This window comes from Cricetulus griseus, chromosome 2 (genome assembly GCF_003668045.3).
Source record: "Cricetulus griseus strain 17A/GY chromosome 2, alternate assembly CriGri-PICRH-1.0, whole genome shotgun sequence".
Taxonomy (NCBI): Eukaryota; Metazoa; Chordata; class Mammalia; order Rodentia; family Cricetidae; genus Cricetulus; species Cricetulus griseus.
Window position 1 is genome coordinate 194,030,747 of NC_048595.1, and position 13,741 is coordinate 194,044,487.

The window sequence follows — 13,741 nt, forward strand, 5'->3', positions numbered from 1 at the left end:
TTGATATTCCATCTCACCCCAATCAATTTGGCTGTGACCAGCACAACAAAGACTAATAAGACTATGGAGAAAGAAGAATCCTTTATTCACTGTTGGTAGGAGTGTAAACTGTTGAAGCCAACATGGAGGTTCCTGCAAAAAATTAAAAGTAGATCTAGCATATGGCTAAACTGTACTATTCTTGGTATATACTCAAATGACTATATGTACTACCACAGAGATAATTGTACGCTCATGTTCACTGCTGCTGCACTACTCAAAATATCTAGGAAATGGATGTCCATCCAGAGACCTGCATAGTGAAATGTAGCCTGATAAGAAAAAAATGAAATTATAAGGTTTCTGGAAAGGAGAATGTGTTCTAATTTCAGAAAGACAAAATTCCATGTTTTGCCTCATAAGAAAATCCTAACTTTTAATGCTTACATATGATGTAATGCTTACAATGATCAGTTGTAGGGAGTGATGTGAACTATGAAACTAAACAGGCAGGCATGAGGGGGGGACAAGGAGTAGAAGTAATGAGAAGGTGACATAATTGCAAAAGGGCACATGTGACTTGAAAATTGATAGGAGGCTATTAGGGGTGCAACAAGTCAGAATGGAGGGATAGAGAAGAGGGGGAAAGAAATGACAAAGGCAGATTTTGTTTGGAAAATGCCTAAATAAAACCCAATTTTTTGTAAGCTAATGAAAACTATTAAAAAGAAAGAAAGAAAGAAACTGCTCTGATTTTGAAAAACAGGGCAGAGCTCATTGGTGGAGATCTCAGAGCAAGCTGTGCAGACGTCTTGTGCAACAGCCTAATTTCCACAGCAGATGATGTCACCACAACTGTCCTATAAATGGAGCCAAGCTTCAGGTGCACCTAAGCAATTTATCTGCACCAATACCCAGGACAACAGGAATGGCTGTCTCAGTTCTTCGACTGACAGTTGTCCTGGGACTGTGTGCCTTAATCCTGACAAGCCAGGCAGGTAAGTATTTCTGATTATAGGCCAGAAACTCTGCCTTAGTTAGCAATGATGGGCAGAAGCTGACATAGAACAGAAAGGGGGAGGGACATTTTGGTATCTCAGTGAGAACATTGGGCTGGGAGATTGGAAACACATCTAATACAAAGAGCAGTTTTATTAAACTTGAATCTGATTGTGTCATCCAACTGTAGTAAATGTATGGTGTTTGGAATGAGTCCTTTCTTATATTCTTAAGTGATGAAGTGACGCTATTGCAATACAAATTCATTGAGAAGTGTCTTTGGGGTATTTTAATGATTATAACTAATGATGTTCAATGATGATGGAGATATAATTTTCAGTAGCACTCTATAGTAGTTCTACTACTAAAAAGAAATGTAAATTGGGGCATGATATCTAATACCACTAGATGTAACACAAATAAGGAAGATTAATTGCTAGCAGTCACACAAATGTATCATGAAATTTATTTATTTTTATAATTGTAATTAGACCAATTTTAAATTAGAAACAAGCTTCTTTTACATTTTACCATTTGTTCTGCCTTCTGAGAAAAAGTCAAAGGCCTTGATTGACTGTGGCTTCACTTGGAAACAATAAAGTAATTTTTCTCCCATGTTGATCCTTTTGTTTGTGGACTAGACGGGGGTTATAGCCCACACAGTATGAGTTCCATGACCTTCCTAAACAAGAGGACAGGTGTCTCAGCAGAGATGTGCTTGGGACCCAGTTGACCTTGGAGGGCAAGTGGCAAAATATTGTCTCTAAATTCGTCTGTCCACACATTACTATAGGCCTGCACACCAGGTCATTGAACACACAGAAAAACAGTTATACCAGCTTCGTTTTTTAACTATTTTATACTGTTTAGGTAAAACTGAACCCCCCAAAAGCATTTATGTAAACATTCATTAGAACATATATTTTTGTTCATTTAAGATGATATTTGTAATATCAAGAAAGCAGATTACTAGAATAGGAGAACTCCAATGGTAATAGAAGTTTGACATTGACATGCTGAAATTTGACATATATATATATATATATATATATATATATATATATAATATATATATATATTATCCTTTACATACTTTCAATAATTTACCCAGATCTTCCATAACTTACTTTGTCTTTCTGATTTTCTATTCCATTCTGGAATCATATATAATCGTAATAGACTCATAATAATCCTACTAAATAAGCATGCCATTTTCTCATTTTCTCTGGTTGTTGCAGACTAGTAAACTAAGATTGGGGAAGGAAAGTGTTTTATTTGCTTGCTTGCTTTTTTTGTTTTAGTATATACGTGAGTGAAAGTTCTCTGACTGAGAAATCTGAGTTTCTAGGTCATTCCCATTGCAACTATGCATGTGTTTTTGTATCCCATGCAAGCATACGAAGGGCTGCAAGCAGCATGAGGCATTCTTATTTAAGAATTTATCATTTTGTCTACAGAAGCTGTGAGGACTTGACTTGTCTCTGTTCAGGGTGATGCAAAAAAACAGAATGTGCAACCACTTAGCAACAGGCCCTTTGCTTGGAAGCTAGCAGAACTCACAGCCCAGGTAGCTCATGGCACCACCAGCAGAAAACACAGATGAGGGATGCAAAAGAACTATGCCAGATGGGGACATGCGATGTCTGTCCACTCTGCTTCTAAAGTCACTGCCAACACAGTGATGTGAAGGGTGAAATTTACATTCCAAAGACGTTCTCATTCATCTCATAAGTCCAGTTTTGTATTAGTTTTCCCACCTATAAAATTATATAACTAATTGATGTTACTAGGCAAAATGGGCATGTTTTTATAATCACTTTGTAAAATACAGAAATCTATATAAATAAAAATGTTACATTTGTTCAGAATTTTATAACCACATTCAATTAAGAAATTCAACTGAATAGTTAATGTAAATAAAGGCTACTCTGTATTGTATTTAAAAGAGGAAATATTTAATTGTAGACCTTGATGGTTTGAGATTTCTGGATATTACAATAGCATTTTAAAGTTTCCTAATATTCTAAAGTGTTAGAAAAATGGAGTTACCTCTCATTGTATTGCTGTTGATAATAATAATACTAATAGTACCACAAATAAATTACTGGGAGTTTATCCTGGATTTGCTTCTGTATAAGTGGTATATACACTATGTATATGTATCTATATACACATTATATACATGAACAATATATGCAGTACTTTTCTTCCTAACAACATCACAATTAATAAACTAAAAGACTGGTTAAATGTGATTTGCACAAGTACATGACTAATATTTTGTTGAAAACAAAATCAGATTGTAGGAACTCAAACCGTGTGGCACACCACACACCAATACCTAAGAATATGGACCAAAGACAGAGTAATTCCCTATGTACTCTAGTCTTTGATCCTCCAGTATTGAAAAGCTAGTGCTTAGTATTACGTTAAAAAATGAGTCAAACTGTTAATATGCTGCAAAAGAGGACTCTTCTTTTGTCCAGAGACTTTCTACATTACACTTGGCTCAGGTCCTTGGAGAACCAGTTTATGGAGGTAGTGCAATATGACATGAAGACCATGCTCCCTGGAGTAGGACATAATTCAGATTCATTCACTGGCTCATCTGTATTTTACTAAGTGACTTTGAGTGGATGGTTTAATTTCCCATAGCACCTTTGCTCTCCTCTGTAAACTGTGACTCCATCACTGAGTACAGTAAGGATACAGGTTTGTGAAGATGTTCTAGCCCAGCACTGCATGGTGGTACTCCACAAAAAGTGTCTGTTTCTTCTCATATTGAAAAGAAACCCATTCTTGGAATTTCACTCACATACACCTCTATGTGAGAGTCACCATCTTTATCTTAACTCAAGTGAAAATGTTCTATATACACTCTACACTAAAAGAAACCAAATCAAAGCAAAATGTGTTCTAAATGAACAACTCAATTGTTGGACGAATGAATATTTGATTAGTATCTCTTATAAACCCCAAAATAAAAGACTGTCAAATATTTGATTATGACATAGTAAATAATAAATACTTAGAAAATTTAATGCCATTTTTACTAGTAGTTTTTATTTTAGGATATAACATAGGCCCCACATTTTATGTCATTTGGTAGCCCTGAAAGATGTGTGGATACATGGCCTTCAACTTAGTCTAGGGGAAATAGTGTTAAGCAGTTTAGACCTTATGAGTCAAAAGCTGTAGTGAAGATGCAAGATAGATGTAAGACATTTTTGTGTATCTTGAAAAATCACTTTTATACAAACAATGATTAATATTGATCTTAAATTTCAGAAACTTCTAGAATCAGGAGCAAGATAAATTTGATTTTTAAACATCACTTAAATAGAATTTTCTAAAATTCATTTTGTCTAGCATTTGTGGGTGCTTCAATAAGATAATTAAGCTGACTTTATAATAAATTTGAATTTTCAAATAAGCAATGAATTATGGTTATTATGAGTCCTTCCTACATATCACATTTGTCAGTCTTAACCTAAAAATAATCTGATCTTCAACTGAAATCAAATAAGGCATCCAGTATTTTTATGTAGAGTCTGATGGCAACAGAGCTTTGGAAATAAAATGAAAAACTAAAGGTCCCACGTCATCTTGTTATTAGGTTTCAGTGAGAGGGCAGCACACTGTAGTTTATACCACTCTCCCAGACCTTTTAATCTCATGAACATGAAGACCATTAACACCCAAGGGACACACATGTGTCCATGACAAAGGACAAGGTGTATGAGTCTTATAGTCACCATGATTTCTTCTCTTGCTTTTACACAGCCTTCTGGTCTGATAAAAATTGCAATTCTTAAAGCATTACCCAGGGAGAAAAATTACATAGGATTTGTAAAATCAATGTTCATAAAATTAATAGGTGATATAAAACAGGCAGAAATTATTTGTCGTTTATCTTCTGTTTAGTCTCATAAATAAAGTGCAGGTTGTATACCTTTCCTGCAAAGAGCACAGTTTTTTTCACAGAATACTGTAAAAATCTAGACTATGATATCAGACAAACATGACCTTGGGTTATATTTCTATTACCTGGTAATTCTTTCACTTTGAAACAGCTTTGAAATCTCTGTCTAACTCTACTTCTTCAATTTTAAATTGGCTTAGTAATTTTCTTACCACATCTGATTGTGAAGATAAAGTGACACAGTGCATGTGAACTACCTGTTAGAGATGTGTGCACAGCAAAACTACCCATGAAGATTTTTGTCTTCTTTGTTTATATTACCATTGACACAGAAGTCACGTGAAAACAGTGGTGTCCTTTATTACATGGGCAGATAGGTTTTCTATATCTCAAACCTGATACTGAGATTAGTATAATGCAATGTACCTATAGACAAGACCATCTCTCGGGATTGGTGACTACCTTAAATGCCATCCTAGAGTCTTCATATGGTAGCTGATGAAAACAAGCAGAGATTCACAGTTAAGCACTGAGCAGAATTCCTGAAATCTAGTTGTAGAGAGGGAGGACTGATGAGCAAAGGGGTCAAGACCATGCTGGAGAGCTGGCCTGAGCACATGGACCCTAGTTTGACAGCTAGGGAACTAGCATAGGATGGACCCAGACCCCCTGAAATTAGGTGTCAGTTGGAGCGCTTGGGTAGTCTATGGGTCTGCTGGCAGTGGAACCTGTATTTATCCCTAGTATATGAATGGGCTTTTTGGAGCCCATTCCCTATGGAAGGATACTCTCTCAGCCTAGATACATGCAAGAGGGCCTAGACCCTGCCCCAAATGATGAGACAGACTTTTATGATCCCTCATAAGAGGCCTCACCCTCTCTAACAACCTTGCCCCGATAGGCTGACCAGACACTAGGACAAATCCAGTTCCAAAACTAGGAAGCACAGACTGGATTTAATGGAGAGAGAAGAAAAGAAAAAGAAGTAATCTCAAAGTTGGATGGGAAGGGATGAGAGCATGGAAGGGTGGTAAGCAGGGAGGTGGAGTGAACATGCTCAAAATACACTGCATGCAATTCTCAAGGAATAAATAAAAGTCTTACAAAAAAGGGAAAGGTATTTCTGCGTTGTTTGTCTTCTTGGTAACCAAATGTAGCCAATGTCTACCTAAATACTTACATCTGTTACTCATTTGATTTTACTAATATTGATAGAATATCTTTACAAGACTTCAGCCAGACAGGCATTGGATGCTCAGCAACAGGAAGATGCAACTCATGAGTTAGTACCATGTGGATACCAAGGAGCTCAACAGCTCCTACATGAGGAACACATTTTCCATTTTTGTTGCTAAGAACCGCATCTGAGAATCTTTCCTGTTTATATTTTGTTTTCAGATGACAAACCCAAGGAAGATGAAAATTCAGATGAGAAATCAGATAACAATCCAGAAGGCTCCAGTAAAAAGCCAGAGCCAGAGTTCCCCAAATTCTTAAGCCTCTTGGGTTCTGAGATCATAGAGAATGCAGTGGATTTTATCCTTCGGTCCATGTCCAGGGGGTCGTAAGTACTGAAATTAACCTTGCTTTTGCCAGCTTCACTGTAGATAACTACCACATGTATGAAAAAGAATGAAATGGAACCAATGCATTCATTTATTCTTTGAAAAAAAAAGTTACCTTAAGTTACATTTTACATATGAATTAATTGCCCTGAATTCTAGAGTTAGAGTGCTCCCTCAAGATCCTTCATGTAATGCTATAAAATGTCAATATCATTAATAGGAAGGCAAAAGGATGCAGAAATGAAAAATGGAAGACAAGCTGTGGTCTTGATAATGAATGTGAGGAGTCCTGTGTTTGGTTTCTAGTTTGAGTAACTCAGGAGGGTTAGTTGAAGTAGATGACTGTCTCTCTTTAGCCATAATGTGCAGAACTTCCAGGAACAGTGCATTGGCCACCATGAAGGATGATGTAGCCCAGAGTCTTTCTAATATTCCCAGTCTGCTTCTTTTTTTTTAATTGGTCACAAGCTTGCTTCACATGTCAATGCCAGCTCCCTCTCCCTCCCCTCCTCCCCCACCCCAAACAATCCCCCCAAGCCCTCACTCCATTCCCACTCTTCTCCCCAGGGAGGGTGAGGGCCTCCATGGGGGAATCTCTAAAGTATGTCATATCATCCCAGGCAGAACCTAGGCCCTCCCTCATGTGTCCAGACTGAGAAAGCATCCCTCCATGTGGAATGGTCTCCCGAAGTCCATTTGTGTGCCAGGGATAAATACTGGTCTACTACTGGAGGCCCCATAGATTGTCAAGGCCTCCTCACTGACACCCTCATTCAAGGGGTCTGTATCAGTCCCATGCTGCCCAGTCTTAAAACCCTTTCATTTGATGTATCTTGGATTTGACTTGACCTCTCCTTATTCTTTATACTTTTCAGCCTGTATCCCTGCAAGCTGCTGATTTTAATTCGTTTTTACCTAGAAACCTAAGCAGAATTTGACAAAACTCTGATTGATTACCTACCAGTTTCACAATACAGTGGATAATTATGTTTGAGTTAGTATTCCTATATTCCATAGTTAAGCTACTCAAAGTCAGGGCCAACAGTACAGTTTTTAATAAGCTTTCTGGGTAATTATGATATGAAAGCCACACTTAACCAGGTGCTCAGCTATGGAGACGGTCCCTAATGTTCTACCAAACCCTGAAGTTCTGTTCATATTTTATTAAAATATGAATTCTCAAGTTTTCCTGCAGTAAGTATACATGGCTTCTTAAATTCAATCAATAACAAATGAAAAGCCATTTTTATAAAGGAGTAGATGGTTCTCTTATTTTAGTCTTTGATATGCTTAAAATCTATGTGTTTGGTTGGATAGGGTTCTGCTAATGAACCTTCTCCACGCATTATTAAAACTCAAAGATGATTCTATTTTTTGTTTCATTTCCTTTTGTGGAGTTTTTTATTTGCATATGTTGTCTCCTCATGGTTATTAGTAGAAACAAGAAGGAAAGTCATAAGAAATGAATAAGTAAAACATTTGATACATGCAAAATACAAAATAGCTAATAATGTCATCTACAAAGCATAGCAAAGCAAGGAGGCAGAATAATTACTTCTCCACTAGGGAAGTCCCCCTTTATGTAATATGTCAAGTACAATTATATTGCCCTGGAAGTTTACTATCTGTTCCATTAAGGACTTGTAGGTTCTGAGCTCAGACATGTTACCTCCTTGTCTATATTTCTCCTCATCATATTCAGAGCAGATTCCTGCTTTGTGATACTAGAACTTTTGATGAGGTTGGGCATATTGTCTTAGGGTTCCCTTCCACTTTCAATGCTCATTGTACTTCTCACTGCTTAGTCCTGTACTCATTCATCTTCATGTTCCTCCTCAGAAAACAGTCCTCTTATTTCTATTCTCTCCCTCCCTGCTCACAGTGCTCTGCCATTTTGCTTTTGGAATGTGTAATATTACAACAGTCTAAAATTATATGTTTGTACTCATGCTGCTTAATGAAACACAGAAAACAGATAGGTATATCTAGTACAATATAATATCAGAGCATCTTTCCCATAGTGTCAGACAATGAATAAATAATTATTCGCTTGATGAAATAGTTAAGGAAAAGAACTTAGAGATTATACCTAAAGCCCATGTATTTTAAATCAACTAAGGAAACCTAACAGGTCTTTGTTCAAAGGCAAAATACCCCTTGTTCAAGTGAACAAATGTAGTTGAGGATGGAGTCAGGATGCAAAGCATACTACAGAGTTCCTTCACAAAGGAAAACCACAGGTGGTGTTGGAGGTGTTGCATGAAAGGAGGCTTCTAAAAAAAAGCTTTGTTAGGGTTTTAATATGTGAAAAGTCGTGATGAAAACTGTGAAGGACAAGGTCTTGTCTGTAAATTCCTTCTCTTTTTAAAAAGTCTTCAGTATTTATGGTTACATAACATGAGCTGATACAAAGACAACTACAAATGACTAGCAAGATAAATTCTATCTGAATATCAATGACTATTTCCAGAGTAGGTAATGGGGCCAAAACCCACAGGGAAGTTCTTAGGGGAAACTGTGAACTATAATTTAGATAGTTAAAAATAGATAAAATATAGATATATACAAATTTGTTCATATCGTCATAAAAAATAAAAAAACCCACAACTTTGCTCATTCATTACCATTCCTGGAAATTCTTCCATGAATTTTCACCAATCACATCAAAGCGCATGCCTAGGACTGATGGTAAAGGTCTGTCCTTGATGTCCTACTATTTCCTGTTATCTCCGCCATCCATTTCACCAGACACCTAAGCCTGGACGACAGATGATATGTGTAGGAACCCTCAATGTCTATGCATAAGCTTTTCCTTCTTCTGCCAACAGTTTAGTCTGCAGTCTACCATTCTTTATTTGTTCAGCAAACCTAATCACTTTCTAAAGCCCAGTTCAAAAACAAGCTCTGAGAAGAAGTTAAAGACGCCTACAATTTGGGGGTTACAAAATTCAGGGACTTTTTGTTTTGTTTTGCAACTTGGAATTCATAATACTTTGCAGCTGCTCTCATCTTAAAGGGAGTAAGGGACTGTGTATTCTGGAGCCACTTTGAGTGACCATGACCCAGGAGCACAGATTTAAGTTACACCAAATTCCATGTTCCCACATGAAGGCAGTTTCATGAGGTGTTTGTAAAGTGACAGGACAGGGAAAGTCACAAATCAAGACAAGTTTAAGATTTGAGTGTAAGTCACAGAGGCAGGTACACTGAGAGGGAAGGATCTATTCTATGGGCTCAAGATGCTATCTGATGACATTCTTAGCTTTTGGATTGGTAGAAACTAGTGGTCTTCTAAATTAAAAGATTCCAAAAGGCTTTAATCTACTGTCACAAGATAATAGTTCCCACATGGGGATAGTGGGGGTGGTGGTGAGTGATGACTTTTCTAGAAGGTGAGAACTAGCTCAAGATAAAGTAATTAGCCTCTGGAATGCCAATATTGCAATCTCTCAACCATTCTTTTTTGTTTTATTTTAGAAGCACTTTCTGATCAGCCAGCCAGTCTCTGCAGACATATTCCTTTTGGGAGTTTTCCATCACAGCTTCTTGCCAGGAGTTTTTAATTCTAAATATGAGTCTGTATGATAGTATCTCCATATTTGTTTTAAATGATCTGTTCCTGAATGTGTCCCTATTCCCCATTAGACTACAGTCTATTCAAAAACTTTGTATTTGCATCAAACCTTATTTGCATTATCTTTCATCTTCTCTAAACCTACCCTGCTTCCCAGCCTTTGAGCTATACAGGGCATTTAATCGGCATTTATTCATCACTCTAGAGAATTCAGCTTTGAACTTTGCAATGTATCAGCCATTTGTTGTGAAAATGTGGTTGCATCTTCTTTCTGTTGAGTTTTTTCATTATAAAATTAGTAAAAAAAATACTCAAATTCATATTGTATGTTAGATCCCATTTTAAGTGCTAGCATTATACATATGTGTGTATGCACAGCTAACATACACACACATAAATATGCACAGCTATCACTGTATATATACGTAATTCATAATACAGGGATTTATTAAAGGACCAATAAGTAATAGGTTTGTTACTGAGTTCAGAGATAATCATGCCCAAATATCTTGACAACTATAAACTATTGTGGAAATCTTGGGTCTTACTTCACTTTCATATAGGAAAATCTGGAGAAGAAAATTATACCTCAACTATGAGAAGGTTTAATCCTAAACACAGCAGCACAGGCTTGTAACCCAACTATTTGAGAGACTGAAACTGGAGGATGTCAAGTGTGAGGCTAGCTAGGGAACAAGTGAGACTCAATTTCAAAAGTATAATAAAAATAACAATTGTAAATGTAAAGAAATTACGAAAGAGAAGGCAAAATGAGACAGTGTCTCAGTGGGATCATACTAACATTCCCATAAATTTACATAACTCCTGCTTTTTTTTTCTTCCTCTTCTCTTTTTCAAGAAGTTTTATGGAACTTGATGAGGACCCTGGACAGCCACCTTCAAAAGTGACATCCTAAGCTGATTTAACTTATACTTTACAGGTAAAATAATAGCATTTTAGACACGGAAAACAGGAGTTTGTGTAATTGTATTCATTGATTTTTCTGGAACTCATACATAATTATAACCAGTAAGGGGGGTTTTTGTTGTTGTTGTTCCTTCTTTGTCTTAATTGTAGTTTGTTTTTAAAATTACACTGAATTGTCTATATTATTATCATCTTACTTGTCCACTTACTGGGAGGCTCTTAAGGGAGGAAGCCAAGTGTGGCATGAAACACTGAGCAATGGGGATGAAAAAGTCTGGTCCCCACTACAGTTCTCCTTAGAACCTGCTATTAGATTTCTGTCCCCTTGACAAATGCCTGACATAATCAGGTTACAAAAAGTAATCATTCATTTTGGCTCTCAGTTTTCAAGATTTCATTCTCCAATGCACTAATGTCACAGCTTTGGGATAGTAATGATATGATACATCATAGCAGGGGCTTGTGAACCCATCAGCTCATGACCCAGAAGAGAAAAAGGGGCAAACTAGAGTCCCCTAATCACCTTTGGTCACAAGTTCAAGGCTGAAGACCACTGCCCCCAATAACACTGAGCTAGTGATCAAGTCTTTCACACTTGGGCCTTGGGGGAGTATTCCACATCCAAACTCTAGCTTGCATTGTATAAATGCCCCTGTGAAATAAAAGATTAGTGCACACTTAAACAATAAAAAAATCCAAGGACTCATGCATTCATGCAGTAGTCAGTCATAGGAAGAGAGGAATTTGCTCTGCTTAGTCCATGGAGAAAGCACCAGCAATTTCTCTGTCACACATAGACACATGTGAAAACTATATAGTTTGAATTCCCAGAACACCTATTTTTTCTTTACTCAATTACCTCCTGAAAACTCAGGTTGAGATATAAAACAAACATTTAGGAGATGAAAAATTAGTATCAGTACCTCACTTGAAATGAGTTACTGCTCCATTTTAAATGCTGGACATATAGCTAATTTATAGTCTCTGTAGAAGACAGACGTCATTCCTTCAGTCTCCCAAATCAAGAAGGGAAGGCATGGGAACAACTGTTGATATGACCACATTAATACCACATTAATAAGGAAGGAGGAAAAGACTGGAATTGAGTCCCATGCCAGGATATGTGTCCTATATCTAAGCCATCTATCACCACTAGAGAGTAGAGAATGGCATAAGAGGAAGCAGCTGAGAGTAATGATTAAGCCATGATCCATACTGAAATGAAACACTGCCCTGTTGGTTAGTTGATGCTTTATGTACACCACCAGAAATCATGACCTTTCCCAGCTTCTGTTGTTATCTGGGCTGGGAAAGTTCCTTTTCTCTACAGGCTCCATTTCATAATTTAGGTGTGGCCAAATAGCTCAGAAAGCCACTATTACATTGTGCTAGAACACAGCCTACTCTTTCATGAGCTTTTAAGGATGGAAAAAAGGCTTGGACATTGTAATCAAGATATGCCCAAGACACATAATCCCAACTCTTGCTCAAAGCTAGATAAGCTTCCTAAAACACTCACTTGTGTGTTCATGTTTCCATCTTCTCCTTGGGAAAGAATTTTCCTCTTGTTTCAAGTGTTCTAATGCTGTCTTCATTCAGGATGCTACCATACGCCTATAATCATTTGTGCCATATCCCAAATCCTTGCGGGGCCAACCTAGGCTTCAGTGTAGGAGGAATAAAGTAGATAAGGCATTATGGAGGAGTAAAAGATCAGTTGGCAGCATGATGGTACAAGTTCAACTTGTACTGAGGAACCTGCTGTCTGTACCTCCATTGATAGGTGGATCCACCTCCTGAATTCTCATGTCCCTCCTTTTGAATTTGAAACACTAGAGGAATGTAATGATTTCAGAATGTAATGGGAGGATTTCTTTTTTTAGCTGCCCACTAAAATAAGTCTTGAAAATATCGATTTCTGAATGATCTCTCCATGCCTTAATGATCCACAAAATTAGTTCAATATGGAGTTGTAAAAAATGAATAAATAGAATTTTAATAAGGAGCATCTCTTTAAATAACCACAATATGGTCACTTATGGATAGCTCTTAATGGGTAGCTGAAAAGTTTTGGTTCTATCATAACTGTTTTATCTAATCAAAAGCAAGTTGTCACTTTACAATTAAGTGATTCACAGCAATGTCTCTTTCTCTAGCTCAGAAAGTATGAACAGACTTCTATTTATTTCTTAAACTAAGATATATAGATGAATGGGGCTGGAGCATTAGTTCAGAAGTTTGAGTGACTACTATTCTTCAAAGGCCCTGTTTGTTTCTGAGCTACCATGTGAATGAATGAGCAACCTGCATGAATCCAGGTCCAGGGCAGCCAAGAACTTTAGCCTCCCTGAACACAGGCATGCACACACAGAGAGATACACAGGCATATAAATAAGTAATAAAATAAATCTTTGAAAAAGATACACAATTGAAGATAATTGATAGAAGATCCATAGATGTCCTACGTTTCTTTTAGCAATTCGGTATTTATACCATTCATCGCCTTTAATCACACACTCCTTTAATGAGGATCTAATCTATTCCAATTATGTGTTAACTTTGTCAGTGCTGCCACTGAGAAGCTTGTCATCTGAGCAATCACTGAGCTCAGTGTACCCTAAGAACATGCGGGTAAACAGCAGGTACCTAGGGAGGGCTTGGCAAATATCTTGGGAGAGGGCAAAAGGGAACCCCCAGGGATGAGTAAGCATGATGAAGACTTTACAAAGAAGATGAACTGTGCTAAGTCTACACAAAGTATGAGGGAGTGAAGA

General features: G+C 37.2%; 1 protein-coding gene across 1 annotated transcript; it reads left to right on the forward strand.

The window, feature by feature from the left end:
- Nucleotides 1-907: 907 nt before the first annotated feature.
- Nucleotides 908-10,956, forward strand: CUNH5orf46 (chromosome unknown C5orf46 homolog). The gene is made up of 3 exons (XM_035439303.1): nt 908-977; nt 6,299-6,464; nt 10,899-10,956. The coding sequence occupies exons 1-3, from the start codon at nt 908-910 to the stop codon at nt 10,954-10,956; spliced, it is 294 nt and encodes a 97-aa protein (XP_035295194.1).
- Nucleotides 10,957-13,741: the final 2,785 nt, after the last annotated feature.

Bases quoted from the DNA above. Each gene is read 5' to 3' on its own strand.
- CUNH5orf46 (XM_035439303.1), top strand. From the start codon at position 908: ATGGCTGTCTCAGTTCTTCGACTGACAGTTGTCCTGGGACTGTGTGCC. The intron at 978-6,298 runs GTAAGTATTTCT...TTTTGTTTTCAG, and splicing joins AATCCTGACAAGCCAGGCAG to ATGACAAACCCAAGGAAGAT. The intron at 6,465-10,898 runs GTAAGTACTGAA...CTCTTTTTCAAG, and splicing joins CGGTCCATGTCCAGGGGGTC to AAGTTTTATGGAACTTGATG.